The 17,791-nt window shown below is 64.1% G+C and overlaps 3 protein-coding genes across 5 annotated transcripts in view; 1 reads left to right on the forward strand and 2 right to left on the reverse strand.

Annotated features, from left to right (window-relative positions):
- Positions 1-649: 649 nt before the first annotated feature.
- ATP5F1D (ATP synthase F1 subunit delta) lies at positions 650-3,758 on the reverse strand. Its single transcript, XM_071577816.1, has 5 exons — positions 3,579-3,758; positions 2,683-2,836; positions 2,199-2,287; positions 1,607-1,734; positions 650-772 (listed from the first exon to the last, which is right to left on the reverse strand). The coding sequence occupies exons 1-4, from the start codon at positions 3,711-3,713 to the stop codon at positions 1,612-1,614; spliced, it is 501 nt and encodes a 166-aa protein (XP_071433917.1). The 5' UTR covers positions 3,714-3,758; the 3' UTR covers positions 650-772; positions 1,607-1,611.
- CBARP (CACN subunit beta associated regulatory protein) lies at positions 3,583-12,661 on the forward strand. 2 transcript variants are annotated; one of them, XM_071577812.1, is made up of 10 exons: positions 3,583-4,369; positions 6,637-6,708; positions 7,270-7,433; positions 7,531-7,592; positions 7,832-7,997; positions 8,065-8,239; positions 8,443-8,595; positions 8,928-9,135; positions 9,247-9,430; positions 9,736-12,661. In XM_071577812.1, exons 2-10 carry the CDS (start codon positions 6,661-6,663, stop codon positions 10,910-10,912), a joined length of 2,337 nt encoding a protein of 778 aa, XP_071433913.1. In that variant the 5' UTR covers positions 3,583-4,369; positions 6,637-6,660; the 3' UTR covers positions 10,913-12,661. The 2 variants fall into 2 exon arrangements, with proteins under 2 accessions (XP_071433913.1, XP_071433914.1); XM_071577813.1 differs by having other exon boundaries at positions 7,288-7,433.
- The window catches only part of STK11 (serine/threonine kinase 11), a 30,258-nt gene continuing 24,765 nt past the window's right edge, over positions 12,299-17,791 (reverse strand). For both annotated transcript variants that reach the window (XM_071577815.1, XM_071577814.1), the window contains 2 exons: positions 14,384-14,603; positions 12,299-13,033 (listed from right to left, as the gene is read on the reverse strand). In XM_071577815.1, coding sequence (XP_071433916.1) covers positions 14,395-14,603 — 209 coding nt within the window. In that variant the 3' untranslated portion in view covers positions 12,299-13,033; positions 14,384-14,394. The remainder of the gene's footprint in view (positions 13,034-14,383; positions 14,604-17,791) is intronic.

The raw sequence follows: 17,791 nt of genomic DNA on the forward strand, positions 1-17,791 counted from the left end.
CTGAGCCCCTCCTGCTTTTCCCGGACTGTGATAAGCCCCAGGCAGCCTCCTCGGACAGGGCTGTATCCAGTGAACCCTGGGCAAGCTGTGGCTGCAGCAGAGCATCACCAGCCACCCCCAGTGTGCACTGAAGCAGGAAAGATTCCCACCATGCACGGCATCTGCTTCCCTCTCTGCACTGAGCCTGCCTCTGGGAGCAGGGGGAGCTTTCCCTGCTCCATGTGCCAGCAGCAGCAGAGGATGGGGCAGAGCCTGGCAGCTGCTGTCCAGCTGCAAGAAGCACCGTGCTGGAACAGCCCGGCCGATGGGGATTCCTGCAGCGCCAGAGCCGGGAGGCTGAGGCAGAGCCAGTGGTGGGGCAGGAAGCCAGGATGGGACAGCTCTGGAACAGACCTGAACTCCTCCCATGCTGCCATAATCCTGCTGTCCAGGTGATTATCAGAGGTGGAGGTGGCTGGAGCACTGGGAGGGGGTTAAAACCTGCCTGATGAGTCTCCCCTGGGAATGCCGGGCCAAACCCCAGGGCAGTGCTGGTGACACCTTCCCTGGGTGCATCTGCCCCACAGCACTCAGCATGGGGCAGGAGCTGGAAGCTGATCCCAGCTCTGGCTGCAATTGCTGCCCAGGAAGAAGGCAACATGCCACAAGAGGGGGTTACATTTCCTTTTAATTGATGAGAACGTTTTCTCCACCTCCATTTGTCCCACTCCATCTGTACAGCTGGGGAGCAGGACAGGGACAGGCTGGGAGTTCTGCACCCACGGTGGGATTCCTGCAACACACAAAGCAGGGTTGGGTTAGTGCAGGGTGGGCTTGGCTGGGCTGGGCTGTGCATCCTGACCCTGGGGCTTGGCCCTGACCCAGCTGCTCAACTGCTGTGAGTAAACACGAGCCAGAGTCTCCCTGGGACCAAAGAGCACCCGGAACAGAGATGAGGAGATAGTGAGAAGCAGTGCCCTGCTGTGCTCCGGGCTGAGCCCCTTGCAGGCAATCAGTGACTCACACCCAGCACAGCACACGCTGCTGCAGAGTCCCCGACTGCCAGCACGTGGGAAAGGGAGGAATGAGGCACAGTCTGAGCAGGGCAGAGGGAAAAGGGGCCATGAGGTAAGAGCTTGGCTTCACCTCCCCTGAGACTGAAGCTGTTTGTCTTAGTGGGAGGGTGAGCGCGTGACAGAGGCCACGCAGGGCAGAGGCCACTCATGCCCAGGCCCCTTCCTGCCTCTGAGATGCTCGTGAGCACAGCCAGTCCCAGCAGGGATCTGGGACACCAGCGAGGCCCTGGCAGTGACTGCAGCTCCCAACCTGTCCTGGCATTAGGGCTGAACCCTGTGGGGCTGGGATGAACCCTGCAGTGTCAGGGCTGAATCAGGCACAGCCCTGCCTGGCCCTGGGCCCCGTTGCCATCTGGTGGCCCTGTGTCATCTCTGGGCCAAGGACCCTCATAAGCCCCCTACAGAGCTGAGGCCTGACCCCAGCAAGGGGCAGCTGCAGAGTCACTGCTCCCCAAATGCCAGGGAGCACCCCTCGCCCACCCTGGCAGCCCCACAGGACTCATCCCCTGAAGCAGATCTGGACACTCAGCCAGGCCCCAGGTGAGCCTCACCTGAATTACTCCAGAGCCTTCACCAGGGCTTCGTTAGCTTCTACCTTAATCTGAGCTTCTGCTTTAGCAGCTTCATCGGATGCTGCAGCCATCTCAGACACGGCCTTCTCTAGGTTGGATTTTGCAGTCTGAACACAAGGGCACAAAGACGTGTCACTGGGAGACACTGCAGAAGGGGGGACTATCCTACAGCCCTCAAGTCACCCCTTCCCTCCCTTTCCTTCCACTGAAGTCATTGACCCCACAGACTGCTGACCCAGGGCCCCATAGACCCACTGATCTGGGGGCCCTGTGGAGCAGCCAACATGGCTGTCCTGGCCCCAGACACCTTATCAACAGGGAAAAGCTCTTTCTGGAGCCCAAGAGGGGGTGAGGACAAGATCAGTGTCTGTCTGAAGGGTGAGAAGAGCGTGGGGAAGGTGAATGACTGCAGAGTTCCCTCTCTCTGGAGCACTGCACCTTTGATCCACATGATGGGGATGCAGGCACAGCCCCTGGTTGGGGCATGGGAAGCTACTGAGACAACCACCCCAAAGCAGAGAAATGAGAGGCAAATCCCCTCAGGGAGCCCCCACAGGCTCTAAGTACTCACAGCAAGGTCCAGCATGTCCATGGTCACTGCCTCCTCTGCCAGCACCTGCACTGTGGAGTCGGCGTTGACGGTGACGGAGCCGCTGCTCACTGTGAGGCACAACAGGGGATGGCTCAGCCAAGGCTGCCAGAGGGGCTCATCCCTGGCATCTCCACCATCCCATTCCCAAACCAAATCCTTGGCAGCCTCCTGTCACATTCCCAGTGTCCAGGGACTCAGCTCCCATCCCAAGGGAAGCTGGAGCAAGGTATGCTCCCAAAAAGCCTGAGCAGAACCAAGACTCAACCCCAACCCATGGCCTCACACAGAGCCCCAGCTCCCAGGGCAGCTTCCAGCAGCTCCTGGCAGGGCTGGGAAAGAATAAATCCCTGGAAGTGCATCCAGGCACACATGGATGGGCAGAGCCTGCCTTGTGAAAGCACTGAGAACACCATCCCCACACACACACACACCTTTCCTCCCCAGCTCCTCCTGCCTCGCTCACCAAAGTACTTGGTGGCCGTCCCGTCCTCAGCATAGACTGTGACAACACCTGGCCGGAGCACCTGCAGCGTGGGCACGTGGGATGCCAGGATCCCAAAGGAGCCAGTCAGCGTGGGCACGTCCACCTGCTTCACGTTGGCGCCGTTGTAGAACACCTGGATGGGGAGGACATGGGAAAACAGTCATCAGGAACAGGGGGATAGAGAACAGCAAGTCCAGGGGTGTGGTGGGCAGCCAGTTCCATCCAGAGGGAGCATCCCAGCTGCACCCCAAGGAAACAGCCTGGCCTGCAGCTCCTGGCTGGGTCAGCATGCCCAGGTGTGCCCAGGACAGGCTGCACTTGCACAGGGAGGGAGCAGGGCTGGGCTCCAGAGGAGGGGTCCTGGCACAGGGCGTGGGGAAGCGTTCCCAGCTCCCAAGGGCACGGCGGGGAGGCGGCACACGGAGACACGCGGCCGGGAGTGGGCGAGAGGCGCCGGCACAGGCGGGAGCAGCCTGGGAAGCGCGTGGGGAGCCCTGAGCCGTGTCCTCGCTGTCCCTGTCCCTGTGCCCGCGCCCTGCCCCGGGGACAGCGGGGGCGGACCGGCCGTGTCCCGCTCCGGGGCGGCGGGGCCGGGGCTGCAGGAGCAGGACCGGCCCCGGGCGGGCCCCGGCGGGGACGGAGCGCCCGGGACGGCCCGAGGTCAGGGCCAAGGTCAGCGCGGGCACAGCCCGACAGGGCCGCGGGGACCGCAGCGCCCCAGGCCCCGCTCTCGCCCCGGCCCCGGGCACCGACAGCCCCGTGGGGGCGGCGGCAGCGGCCGCGTCCCGCCCGCCCCGAGCCGAGCCCGCAGCGGGCACCGGGCGGGGCGGCGGCGGGGACACCGGGACGGCCCTACCTGCGGGGAGCGGCCCTACCTGTGTGGGCGAGGCGAAGGTGAAGGCCATGGCGGCGGGGCCCGCGGCGGGCTCGGCGTATCCGCGGGCTCGGGGCGGCAGCAGCGCGGGGCGGGCGAGGCGGAGGAGGCGGCGGGAGCGGAACATCGCGGCCATGGCGGCGGCGGCGGCGACGCGGGGCAGGCCGGGACGGCGCCGGACCACATCTCCCGGCCTGCCTCGCGCGGCGCCCGACGCAGTAAAGGCGTCACTGCACCGCAAACACTCATGGGAGTTGTAGTCTCAGATCCCTTCTCTCCCGTGCGTTGCGGTCCTGGGGGCTCCGGTCCCGCTCCGTCCCCGCACCGAGGGGCTCCCGCACCCCCGACCTGCCCCGACCGGGGGGCTCTGGGGCGGGGAGATGGGGTAGGGATGGGCACAAGGAGGTAGGAGCGGGATGCAGGCAGGGATGTGGGACAGGTAAGGGCGCCGGCAGGGCTGGGGCAGGCAGGGTGGCAGGCAGGGGTACGGACTGGGCTGGTACAGGCAGTGCTGGTGCAGGCAGGGGTACAGTCGGGGTGGTACAGGCAGGGGTACAGTCAGAGAGGGTTCAGGCAGGATGCAGACATGGCTGTGGGGCAGACAGGGTGTAGGCAGGGCTGTGGGGCAGGCAGGGGTACAGGCAGGTAGGGGTACAGGCAGGGCTGGGGCAGCCCCTGTCCCCACGTGACGCCCGCGCCGCGCGGGGGCGGCTCCGGTTCATTCATAAATCCCGGGGCCGCCCCGCCGCACCGAGCGCAGCGGCGGCGATGGAGCCCCGGTCTCGGTTGTAGGTGAGTGTCTGGCTCCGCCGCCTCGCGACAGCCCCTATCGCGACACACGGAGCCGAGCCGGCCGAGGGGAGACCATCACGTCCCACCTCGCGTGGGGGTCCCCGGGGCTCCTGCCTCGCTGTCACCAGCCCTATCACCAGCCCTGGCTGCATTCCTGCCTTCATCGCGCATCCCTACCCCATATCTTTGCCTGCATCCCGCATCAGTGCCCCACATCCTTGCCTGCATCCCGCATCCTTGCCCCACATCCTTGCCTGCATCCCTTGCTGCATCCCATCCCGCATCCCTGTTTGCATCCCGCATCCCTGCCTCCATCCCCGCCCCATATCCCTGCCTGCATCCCCGTCACCGGGCTGGGGCAGGAGGTGCAACCAGGGGGGGAAAAGCGGGTCTCCCCACGCCCCCAGCCCAGCCATGGCCCAACCCGGCCCCGTGGGTCACACACGCGTGGGGCACAGCCCCGCCACGCCCCCCACCCCCCTCCCACGTGCGGGGGCGCGGCAGCACCGGGGTCCCCCGGCCCCGAGCCCTCGCCCTGGGCACCACCGGCGACCCCGGGTCCCGCCCCGTGTCCCCGTGCGGGGGGACAGCCCAGGGACCGGCCAGCCCCCTCCTTTAGACAATGGCCGTCCTGTTCCTGCTGGGTCGCCATGGAGACGGGATTCCTCCATGATGGGGAACAGGAGGGACATTCTTCCAGCTGCCCCCGGCCCCTCGTGCCCCCCGCCTGGGGCCTGAGGATGCCCCGCAGGGATCCCGCTCGTGGGGCCCCCATCCCACGTGGAGCCGCAGCCGCTGCCCCGGGTTCCCCCCCTACCAGGGCTGGGATCCCCCCACGCCCTCGGCACGCTGAAGGTCGGTGGAATGACCCCCTTATTTTGTCTCGGGGGTCGCGGGTTGAGTCCCCTCATCCCGTGCTGCATCACAGCATCACATCGGAGATGCCCCAGGTGCACCGAGAGCTGGTGTGGGCAGGGGGGCTCTGCCGTGGGAGATATCCCCCTAACACCCTGCTGTCCCCCAAGGGGTTCATGTCCTGACCCGAGCTGGGGCTGCTCCCAGCCATCACCGTCACTCGCTGCCAGCTGCGACACGGCCACCGCTGTGCTGTCCCCACGAGTGACAGTCCCCACCCCTTCACGGGCTTCATTCACATTTTTCACTGACCTAATTCTGAGCGGTTTCCAAGTGCCCACCCCTGCCCTCTCCAGGGGTCTCTAACACAAACATCAGCCACCCCTGCCCATTCTGGGGGTCCCCGACATGAGCATCATCCACCCAGTTCAACCTCAGCCCCTCCAGCAACCCGGGGACACACGGAGGGGACACACAGAGGGGACACCTGGACCCGCAGCGGGATCTGGAGCTCGGCAGCCCCCGGGAAGGGCCCTCCCGAACCAGCGGGAGGGTGATGAGGTCCCCTCCGGGTGCCCAAAGGCTACAGGGCGGCTGCCGCGGAGGGGTGTGGGACCCCTGCCCACGGTGGCTCTCGCTCCCCAAGAGCTCGGCCCGTTCCCCCCGGCCCCTCGGTGTCCCCCCCGCGCGGTCAGCCCGGTGACGGAGCCGCTCTCGGGATGACTCACGAGCGTCACCCGTCGCTCTCCGGCGACACCCACGCCACGCGCTGTGGGGCGGCCACCTGCCCCCCTTCCCTGCCGGGTGCCCCCAGCGCGGCTCGCTCCGGGCTCCGGCGGGCGGGGAGTCCCCCGGCAATCCCGACTCCTCTGGCCGCGGGGCCGGGGCTGCGTTTGGCCCCTTGGCTTCCCAGGAACGGCGGCGCGGTGTCACCTCGGAACCGGGACAGGGACAGCCCCGCCTCGGGCCAGCTTTGGCCACCAGCACCAGCCACCGTTTGGGGGCTCCGGCCCCAGCCAAGCGTGGGGACCGCGGCCGCTCTCCGGGGGCTTTTCCCACGCGAGTCCGGGGGCTGGGGGCGGGGGGTGGCCGTGGCCAACGAGGGCGAGGGGCTCCTCGGGGAAGGGTAGCGGTCCTGCCCCCTCCTCCTTATCCCTCCATCCCTGCTTCCCTCCTGACCACACCCTCCATCCCTTCATCCTCCCCCTGAACACACCCTCCCTTCATCCCTTCATCCCAGTCCCTCCCTCCATCCCTCCCTCCATCTCTCCATCCCGGTCCCTCCCTCCCGGTCCCTCCCGGCAGCTCCGCACCGCGGTGCCGGGCAGGGGCCGGGGCAGGAGCCGCCGCCGCCGCCCCCGCCCGGCCCCGCCGCCCCGGCCGGTGCCTCCCTCTGTCTCCCCCCGCACCAGGGCACCCTCGGGCCGGGACGGACCATGAGCGATGACCCAACACCCTGGGACAACGCGACCGAGAGCGCCACGGTAAGTCCTGCCTGTCCCTGCAGTCTCTGGCCCCCCTCCCGCCCCTGCCCACGCTGCCGGCCTCGGGGTCCTGCGGGAGGGAGGATGCGCGTTGGAAGCTGAGGGGTTCTCGTGGCTTCCGTGGGGCTGGGATCTGCGCTTGGGTGGACACGGCAGCAGCCCCACTATCACCCTCTGCTTTGCCAGCCCTGGGGGTGAGAGACACCTCTCTGTGCCCTGCGCACCTCCGGGATGCTCTGGGTGCTGGGGGATTTGGGGGATGCTGCCGGATCAGCCCCTCTCTGTCGGCTGGGGGCGGGGAGCACTGATCGCCGTGGTGGGGCAGAACTGAGGGTCCCCTCCCCGTCCCCATCGCAGTCCCTGTCCCCATCCCCGTCCCCACTCCTGTTCGGCGCGGGGGCCGCGGGCAGCTCAGCCCCCTCGGCTGCCGTTGCCTTGGTGCAGGCAGGGCCCGGGGGCGGCGGGGGGAGCTCAGCGGCTCTGGGGAGCAGCTCTGGCGTCAGCACGGCAGGGCCAGGTTTGGGGTGGGCCGGGGTCCCCCAGCGCTTCCCTGCGGCTCAGCCCCTCGGCCCCGGGCAGTCGGTGCCTGGCGAGGTGTCCCCTCAGGATGGGTACGTGCTGCTCCTCGCCCTGCTCTCCATCTTCATCGGGGGCACCCTGGTCCTGCTCTCGGGCATCCTGATCATCTGCCGCCGCTGCTGCGAGGCCGACCGCCGGCACTCCAGGTGGGCATGGGGTGATGCTGCTGTCCCCAGGGTGTGTGGCACTGTGAGGGGGGCAAGGGGGCTGTCATGGGCACTGCTGACCCTCATTCCCCCACAGAGCCAGCGATGACCCTGAGAAAACCAACACCACCTACCTGGATGACTCACAGCCAGCACAGGGTGAGTGCCCAGGGTGCCACAGTGACCTGTCAGCACCTCCAGCTCCGGGAGTGGGGGTAAGGCAGCTCTTGGGCCCTCCATTGTCCGTTCCTTGCTGTGTAGTGGGACTGGCAGCTGGGAGCTGGGAATTCTGGGCTGGCATCGAGGCCATGAGTGCAGCAAGTTTGTCAGGCCCCAGCTGGGGAGGCTGGGTTGCACCGTGCCAGGGGGGTGCTGGTGACTGACCCCCTTCTCCACAGATACCAGTGTCAAAGGGGAGGACCCCGAGTGCCTGTCGTCCTCCAGCTGCCGGGATGCTGAGAGCGAGCGGTTCCTGTCCTCCAGCTCCTCCACTGCCCGCCGTGTCTCCTTCAACGAGGCTGCACTCTTTGACCAGAGCAAGAAGACCCAGGAGAAGGGGAGGAGGTGAAGATCAAGACTTGGGGGCCCTGGAGGGGTTGGGGCTGCCCCTCCTAACCTGGCTGTCCCACAGGTACACGCTGACGGAGGGGGACTTCCACCACCTGAAGAACGCTCGCCTGACCCACCTGCACCTCCCGCCACCGGCCCTCAAGATTGTCACCATCCACGAGTGTGAGTCCAGTGAGAACAGCCTGGCCATGACCCCCCGCCTGCCCCCACCCAAGCCCAGCCTTGCTATCTTCCAGGTGAGCCTCCAGTGCCCTGCACACTGGTGGGACATGGGAGGCCAGGGCTCCAGACATTCTGTAGCACAGCAGGGAGGCACTGCTGGACCTGGGTTGGGAGTCTCAGGGCATTGGTGGAAGTGGAGACGGGAGGTCCTGGGATGCAGGGGCTCCTCCTGGTCCCCACCCTCATGCAGACTCCCTGAGCATGCTCTGCCTTGCAGCCCCCTGCAGGGGCCTTGCCCCAGCCGGTTCTCCCCAGCCATGCCGTGGGCCCCAGCTCTGCCCTGCCCGGGGACACCTACAACTCCACTGTGGACACCAGCTTCACAGAGGCCAGCCCAGCCGCCTCCTCCGACTCTGGGGAGGGCCCCTCGGTGAGTGCCAGGGTGGGGGGCTGGGACTAGGCAGGGAAAGGGCTCCCTAGCCTTGGCAGCCTGTGCAGCCGCAATGGTTCTTTTCTGCTCCCTGAGACCCCAGCCCTGCCCCCCCCACTCCGTGCCAGGGCTCAGGGGAGAGACATGGGCATCCAACTAGAAACAGCTCTGCCCCCCCGCCCTGTGCCCCATCTCTGCCCTAGGGGACATTTATACATCTGCTGCAGTCCAGCTCAGCAGAGCAGACAAAGGAGCTGAGTGGGATCCGGGGGGGCTGGGGCGGGCCATGCGTGGGGCTGAGTGGGCACTCACGGCATCCCCCACACCCCCAGTTTGCAGCAGCACCCAGGAGTGGGAAGGCAGCTGGTGTGGGCAGTGGCAGCCCCGGAGAGCCCCCCACGGCCCCCCCACAGGGCCCCGTCCTGCAGTTCTTCACCCGCCTGCGTCGCCACGCCAGCCTGGATGGGGCCAGCCCCTACTTCAAAATCAAGAAGTGGAAGCTGGAGAGCACCCAGCGGGCGTCCAGCCTGGACACCAGAGGTGGGGGCAATGGGGGCCCCACGGGGCTGCATAGGGTGGGTGGACACACATGGGCAGGGGGCTGGTAGTGCCGGATGAGACTGTTCCCCCAGCCCTGCCCTCTGCCCCCAGGGTCCCCCAAGCGCCGGCAGTTCCAGCGGCAGCGAGCGGCCAGCGAGAGCATGGACCAGGAGGACCAGGACCCCCACCAGACCGACATCATCCAGTACATTGCCCACACCGATGACGTGGCCTTCCACCCCGCGGGGGGCCCCTTCCTGCCCTCCCCCGCCAGCCCCCCACCCTCTCTCGGCAGGTATTTTTCAGTAGATAAGAGGGGATGGGGATGGGTGAGCCGGGCACTGGGAAGGCACCAGGGACCCTGTGCTGCCCTAGTCATGGGGAGCTCCCACCTTTGTGTGGCTTTGGTGGGGCAGCCAGGTCTGAGAGGAGCTGGTGATGAGGAAAGTGGTTTCGGGCTTGGGCAGGGTGGTGGGGACAGCATGGGGGACCGGGTGGCACCATGGCATCACTGCAGAGCCTGTTGGGCTGGCATGTTCCCTGCCTGCTGCTAGCTGGGACCGTCCTGTCCCCACCATGACATTGGGGTGGTGCCCACAGGCTAGAGCCGGGCGAGGAGGGCATGGGCAGCCCCAGCGAGGCCGAAAGCCCCGAGCAGCCCAGCGCCTGCCACGACATCTGGAGCCTGCGCGCCTCGCTGGAGCTGTACGCGGCCTCCGAGCGCAGCAACGACCAGGACTCGGTGCGCAGCGACGGCGGGGACAGCGTCTCCTCTGCCGGCGGCGTGGCCCCCTGCCCCTCCTCCTCCCTGGATGAGGCCGAAGGCCCCGAGGAGAAGTTCTGGGGTCGGTCCAAGACGGAGGAGTCGGAGCCCAGCACCCGCAAGCTGCTGCAGATGGACAGTGGCTACGCCTCCATCGAGGCACCGAGCCGGGGGGGTGAGGAGGGGCCCCCCAAGGACCAGACGGCCTCTGAGAAGCGCATTTGCTTCACCAGCGCTGGGCGGAAAGGAACCATCTTTGAGAGCTTCGAGGGCCGGGAGCCGGAGGAGGAGGAGGAGGAGGAAGAACAGGAGGAAGAGGGTGGGAGCACAGCCCTGGGCGCAGTGGGTGGGGGACACCTCCGTCCCCATAGCCCCCTGGCCTGGTCGCCATACGGGCAGATGTTCCCGGGGCGGGACACGCTGCCCCGGCGGGATTACAGCATCGACGAGAAGACGGACGCGCTGTTCAACGCCTTCGTGCGCCACGACCCCCAGTTTGACGAGTCGCCACTGCGGGGCAAGCACCGCTCCCGCACCCACCTGCGCAAGCAGTGGCAGCACGCGAAGCAGTTCAGCGACCCCGGCGTGCGGTACCCGGCGCTGGAGCGGCACCGAACGCCCCTGCGCCGCGGCGACAGCGCCAACTACCCCCTGGACGCCCGTTTCCACAGCCCCCTGCCCCGCATCGTCAGCGCCGGGGATGAGGAGGCGGCCGAGGCGGCCGATGGGGTCCCTCCTGCCCCGGCACTGCCCGACCCCGAGATCCAAGTGATTGTGGAGGAGCCTGGCGAGGTGGCCCCTGAGCCCAGGGCTGGCTCTGAGCCCCCTGAGGACGATGACTGCCCCAGCCCCGGGAGGTGCCTGGGGCTTGGCTCTGGATCGGAGCTGATGGACAAGATCACCGGTGGCCTGGAGGAGAGGCTCTATGGGCACCTGAGGAGAGCGGGAGAGACCCCCGAGCCCACGGTGGTTGTGGCGGCCAGTGATGCCCCCCCCGACCACAGCCCGGTCTAGGCCCAGCATGAGCGGGAGAGACCCTGGCACAGGGGGACTTGGCCCCCACCAGGGTTTGGAGCTCCATCCCCTCCTGCTGCCAGCACGGGGACCAGCCTGGTGCCCGGTGGCCTGCAGGAAGGGTGTCCTGGCCCAGGAAGGCCAGGAGGGCATGTGGGGTCTCCTGGCTGTATCCCCCACTGTGGGGGTCCAGTAGCGTGGGGTGGCCGAGCCCCCTGGCTACCAGGAGCGAGTTGTTGGCGAAGGGCCCGGGCTGGGGGTGCCCCGGGGGTCGGGGCACAGAGGAGGAGCTGAGCATGGGCCAGGGGTCAGTGCCAAGGGACTTTGCTGAACCCCCCACCCCACCGAGCCCCCTGGCAGAACCCTGAGCCAGCTCCGCTCTCCTCTCTGTGGTTATACAAGCAATAAGCCTCTCCTCTGGCCAGGAATGTCCCCTCCAAGAAAGGGCTGGAGCTGGGTGTCCCCTCCACCAGGGGGATGCTGTGGTGCCACCCCAGCAGGGGCGTAGTTTGGGGAGGGGGAAGTCACCTCCTCTAACCCACAAACCCCTCAGCTGCACAGGGAGCCTGGGAACTAAACTGGAAGCAGAGGGGTCTGAGGCAGGGGGATGCTCGAGGGGTTCATGCATCCCTGTGGGGCCACAGGTGAGTCAGGGGTCCTACAGTGGCAGCCCAAGGGCTGGGGTGGGCAGGACCAGCCCTGGGAACCCCATAAATACCCCCCGGAGGGGTTGGGGCTGCTCAGGTGGGGGTACAAGGTGAGAGCAGAGCACAGGGTTCCCAGTGCACGCCGTGGGTGACCCACAGTGCCTCCCACACCCCACCAGGGGCTCAGCAGGAGCTCGAGGCGCCCGGAGGATATTTATTGATTTTTACAGAGGTGGCTGCTGCTCTGGGGTGGGGTTTGCTTTGTATTGGGTTTTTATTTGTTTCAAAGGATGGGTGGAAAAAAAAAGAGAAAAAAACCCTCACCTCAGCCTAGCCCCAGCTGTAGCACATGGGACTCGGCAGCAGGGGAGGGGACAGGCAGGGCCCCCCCAAACCCCCATTGCATGTGAGTAGAGGCCGGGTTGCCCCTTCCCTCTGCGCAGGCTCTGCCCAAAGCCCTCCCTCCATCAACCCTGCGTTTTTAAGTCTATAAACAAAGGACAAAAAACCAAAACCAACTGACTGTGACATCTCTGAGCTTGTTTCTTACCTTCTGCTTTCCAGGACGGTGCCCATGGTGTGGGGGGGTTGGGGCAGGGGGGCTCTGGGCCTGGCATGGCCCCACATGAGCGGGGTTTGCCTGAGGGGGGGCTGTGCCCTCCCAAAAGGAAAATGAGGAAGAGGGGCTGGTCGTGTCCCCGACCCTGCCTGCTGCAGGAGGAAGGACATGAAACCCACCTGCTGTTTTCACTTTATTTTTCTTAAAAAAAAAAAAAAAAAGAGAAAAAAAGGAGCCAAGTGGCTGCCAGCACCCCCATCCCTTCTGAGCCCTGATCCCTTCCAAGCTCTGAGCCCTTCCCAGGCTTTGATCCCTTCTGAGCCCTTCCCAGGCCCTGTTCCCTTCCAAGCCTGAGCCCCTCCGAGCCCCCGTGCAGCATGCAGGTGGAATAGAGTTCTGCTTTGTCTTAATACCTGGGTTTTTTCCTCATCTGGTTTATTTTAACACATCACGATGTGTAGGAATCTCTAAATATACCGCAAATATAAACAAAACAAACAAAAAAAAAGAGGAAAATATATAATATATAACAGTAGTCTAAAACATAAAGTGCACGGCAATGGCTTTGCACGACTCTACACGGCCAGGGGGGCCCGGCGGGGGGGCAGGTCCCAACCCCCGGCCCCCTCATCCCACCCTTCCCATCGCAAAATTAAAAACAGAATCAGTGTCTTGATTGGCAAAGAGTGATTGGGGTGGGGGCAGCGTCCTGGCAGCCGCAAAGTTCAACTTCCAGGTGTCTGGGGAGTCTGGCCACCACAGCTGCGGGTCCTGACGGAGCAGGGGGCACAGGGAGGGAAGGGGGTCCTTGGTTGGTTTCCTCTGGTTTCTTTTTGGATCGCAAGCACAGTCCAGTCCCAGGAGAGAGGCAGAGCTGGGGTGAGGAGAGGGGATGCAGGCCCAGGCCAGAGGATGCTGTGGGGAGAACAGAGAGAAGGGGGTGAGGAAGGGCAGGGAGTGCCCAATTTGGGGTGCAGGCTCTGCTTCCAACTGCACCGGGGCTCCTGCCTGCACCCTGGGGTGGGAGTGAGGGATTCCCTGCAGAGGGAGAGGGGCCTGGAGTCCCTCTCCTGTCCCTGGAGGGCTCGGGGGGCTCACATAGCCCCTGGTCCCTCAGCCAGGTGAGCCCAGACCTGCCACAAAGCCAAGGAGCAAAACCCCAAGGGGAAAGTAACACCAAGGAATGTCCTTTATGCCAAGGTGGGGAATACTCCCTTCCTTCCAAGGGTTTTAAGGCTAAGGTGGGGGCAGTGACCCAGCTGGGCTCGGGCAGACCTGCACAGACCTTCCCCTTCCAGCAGCATCCTTGGAGGCCCCCAGGCCAGGCAGTGGGAAGGAGCAGCAGGTCCCGGGGAGCCCCATCCCAGGCTCTGGCTGCACCGACTCCCTATGCAGGTGACTCACTGCCCCCATGAATTAAAGATGGAGCTGCCACGGCCTCTGACAGCTGCAGGGGGAGGATCCGGCTTTTATTTCGGGCTTTTTTCACACCACAAAGCTGGTCGTGATCCAGGAGATAACAGAGCTCAGCCCCAGCAGCGCTGTGACGAGCATGAGGCCGGGGGCGGATGAGGCTGAACATGAGTCACTGCTGGCTCCGTTATGAATGAGGGGTGGGAAGGAGGGGACAGGACTTGGAGCCGGGGAGGAGGGAGCCGGAAGGAGGCAGGGAAGCAGGGAGGGGGCTCAGCTTCCCCCAGGGGGGGAAGGGGCTTGGGCACACAGCAGTGGCCCAGCCATGGGTGACACAGCCACCCCCTGGGCCAAGGGACAGGTCCTATGGGGGCTTCTCTGGGAATACCCCAGTGCTCAGCATCCCAGTGCAGCCCAGCTCCTCTGTGCCGCCCAGATGCAGAAGGGTGGTGAGGCCAGGAGTGGAGTGGAGTGGGGGTCCTGGTGCCAAGGAGAGGGGGTGTCATTACACAGCCCAGCTGCAGCCCAGGATGGGAGAGGGGTCATGACAGCAGCTCTTGCCTGATGGTGCAACACCTTCAAGGGGCAATAGAGCCAGGCTGGCAGAGCAGGGCATGGGGGTTTCCCACTGTGCTCTGCACTCCCCAACACCACAGGGGATCCAGGCTCTGGGTGCCAGGGACACCCTTGCAGGGGGATGGATGCTCAGGACCCAGACTACAAAACACGCTCTCAAGCTCCCTCCCATGGCCCACTGCTGGGGCAGGCTTGGATGTCCCCCCTTTCTTTGGGCAGTCCCCAAGGGGTCCCCCCCACCTCCTCAGGCAGCCCCTCAGGGTCCCCCCACAGTACCTGGGCAGAGCTCACTGCTGTTTGCAGGTGGAGAGCTTGCGGATCTTGCTGCTGGCAGAGCAGGCCTTGCGGGAGGGGTTGGAGGAGGCGCTGGCCCGGCGCTCGCCCTTGGCCCTGGTGCTCAGCTGCCCTGGCTCTGTCCCGTTCATGCACACGGCCTTGGGCAGCCCCTTGCCACGGCTCTGCCCATTCTGCCCGGCCTCCTCCTCAGGCACCTGTCCTGCAAGGGAACGGGCACAGTGAGGGCGGTGGGCAGCAGCACTTCCCAGTGCCTGGGATGGATCCTGCACGTGTGGGAAACCTGAGCCTGTTCCTGAGCCTTCGAGGAGCACAGGAGAGGGATCCTGAACACAGGATGTGCAAGGCTGAGAGCCTGAGATTGCATCTCCCTCCCACCCAATGTGATCCCCATTCCCCCAGCAGCTGGTGGTTCCCAGCACAGGGGCACGGCAGGTGCAGACAGAAAGGACAGTGTGTTCCCTCCTCCTTGGGCTGTCTCCGAGCTCCCATGGACTCCCAGGCAGCAGCCCAGCTCCTCTGGGGACTACATGGGCAGCGGTGGAGGGAGTCACTCCTCCTCCTGCGTTCTCTGGAAGAGGGAATGTAGGTCCCAGCTGAAGGCATCAACTTTGGAGTACCCAGAGGCTGAGTGTGTTTGCAGAATGGGGCAGTGCAGCCCCTTCTGGCACGGCCAGGGCTCAGGTGTGTCACCCTCCCTTGAGGAGACACCCCGATGGGGTGGGGGATTCACATCAGCCCCTCTCCCTCCTCCACTCCCTGTGACTCAGCAGAGCAGGTGAAGAGCCATTTCCAGAGGCCTCTCCCGCTGCCATGGCTGGGGCTTGTGTCATATCCCTTCACCCGGGGAGTGACGCAGGGATGTGGCCACAGAGCATCCCGGGGTGCTCCCACTGGGAACACGGCGCAGTCCCCTGCCCGACGCAGGGCTGAGGCTTTGTCAGGCTCCCGGCACCCCCCCACCGGATCCAGCCGAGGCAATTTCCTTCCAGCAGGAACGTCACGCTCCAGGGCCCTTCAGTTATGACTCAGAGGTTTGAGTGGAAGCGAAGGCTGTAAGACGATTATGTATAATTTTCTTTAAAGGATGCTCAATCCTTTCTCTGCCAAGGCCGGTCGGGACGTCAGCTCTGCTTGCGCCAACCATCACCCCACTGCTCGGAGCCGGGGGGCTGAGGGGGGCCCATGGGGGTGGTGGGAGAGACACCAGAGAGGGGTCGAGCTCGCATGCCTGTGCCTCAACATATCCCCCCTGGCGCTGCTGCAGGTCCTCCAGAAATGAGGAGGGAGCAGGAAAATGATCCTGGGTTACACATTCCATGGATTCCCCCTGGATCTGCTCCCATATCCCTTCCAATGGCTCTGAGTGTTGCCACAGCTCCTGGTCACTGGCTTGTGGCCACTTACCTGAGCCCTCGGGCCATGTGAAGGGACAGCAACTGACTGGTTTTGGGCACCCAACCCTGGCACTGCCCAAGCCAGAGGCACTCACTGTGCTCCCAAGGGTTGTCCCCAACCCAGCACCCCTGAGCAGCACAGCTGGTGCCAGGCTCACCACAAGGGACTGAGGTGACGGGGGTGCCTCAGCCCCCCAGGGAAAGGGGGTGCTCTGGGCATGTGTCAGAGCCTCAGACATGCTGTGGCAGTGACTGGCACGGCAGGAGCACTGAGCTCACAGCCCCTCTGTTGATCCCACCAGTACCTGGTCTCTCTGGAGGGGTGATGGTTGGAAAGGGCCAAGAGGTCCAAGCTCTAGAAGAGGGGGCCACGTTGGCCCCAGAGACCCCAGAGATAAGGCTCCCCCACGGGCTCAGGGTGAGCAGATCACAGGGGTCAGGCTGCAGCAACTCCCCAGAGCTCTGGGTTTTTCCTTCCATCCCTCCATCCCACCAGCATGTCTGCAGAGCCTCAAACAACCCCATTCAGAGACAAGCTGAACACTTCTCCTTCTCCTCCCTTGGCTGAACTGGGGCCAAGTCAATTAACATTTCTGACTGGGGAGGGAAAAAAGAATCTATCCAAACAGCTCATTTGCCTTTTGTGTGACTCTTCCCTCCTCCCCTCCCTCCGTGCTTCAAAAGCAGTCCCGGGAGTCTATTATGGATACCAGGGAGGGAGGTGAATCGTGAGCTAATTTTACCTCCTTCACCAATGACAGTTGCTGACGTTGAAATTAATGAAAATAAAAATTCAGCATGGGCTGAAGTCTTGGCAACTGCTGCCCCCGCGGAAGCCGCTGACCCAGCGCTGCGTCTGCCCGAGCAGCTCCTGCCCACCTCACCCTCACCACGAGCAGGGCTAAAAATACAATAAATAAAGGGAGAGCTGAGAGAGGCACCGGGAACGTGGCTGCTCATCCCTGCCACCCCTCACATTCTTAATGGCTCCGCATCCAGCTCATTCAGGCACCAAAAAAGGTTTCAAAATAACACCACAAAGAGGTTTTGAATTGCTGTTTGTCAGACTGAGCACGCAGGCACCGTGAGCAGCCAGGAACGCACCTTCCCGAGCATCAGGCTTGGCTCAAAGACTCCAGTCCTGGCTGTATTTCTCAGCCTCAGACTGAAAAACCCAGGAGCAGGCTCTGCAGGATGGGGCTGCAGCAGAGGAGGGGTTAATGTAGAGGAGGAAAGAGCATAGCTTGGCCTCTGTATCTGAGAGGCAGCACAAAAGCACCGAGCAGGACATTCACATCCCTTCACTGCACACAAGGATTCTGCCTCCAGGCCACAGCCATCCTCTCCTCCATCCTCTCCATCCTCTCCTCCATCCTCTCCATCCTATCCTCAGCCCTTCCCTCGGATGGGATGTTTAACACCACTTGAACCAGGGGCTTGGAACATTTACATCTCCCCACAGAGCCGCATAAATCTTTAAATAACCCTTTAAAAATGAAAGCACTTTCTCAAAGCCCCTTCTTCCTCTGAAGAACACAGGATTTAATGAGGTTCCCACTTCCCCCCCACCAAACCCAACACCCACCCCCACCTATGAGTCACTCACACTCCTGCTCTCACTGCCCAGCAAAGCCACAGCTGAACTGATCCCTCATGTACGAGGGGGTTTTAATTTATATTTTAACATGGCATCACTGTTAGAGATGTAACACTGAGCAGGTTCAAAGGGATCCTGCAGGAAGACTGAGTAAAAATTGCACATTTATTCTCTATGCAGCTGCTCCCACCTCTGCAAAACCACACAAACCCACCAAGCCCCCGTCCTGGGACCCTCCTCACCCTATTCCTCCCACAAGTGTGTTCCCAGTGCTGAGGGGATTCCTCCCCACCACAAATACTGCACCTGCACATCCCACCTCACCTCCCCAGCCCTCTCAGCCTTTAGGTCTCTAATCTCTCTGAAACAGCACAAATTACACAAATGACTTTGAAG

Source organism: Pithys albifrons, chromosome 27 (genome assembly GCF_047495875.1).
Source record: "Pithys albifrons albifrons isolate INPA30051 chromosome 27, PitAlb_v1, whole genome shotgun sequence".
In the NCBI taxonomy this organism is placed as follows: Eukaryota; Metazoa; Chordata; class Aves; order Passeriformes; family Thamnophilidae; genus Pithys; species Pithys albifrons.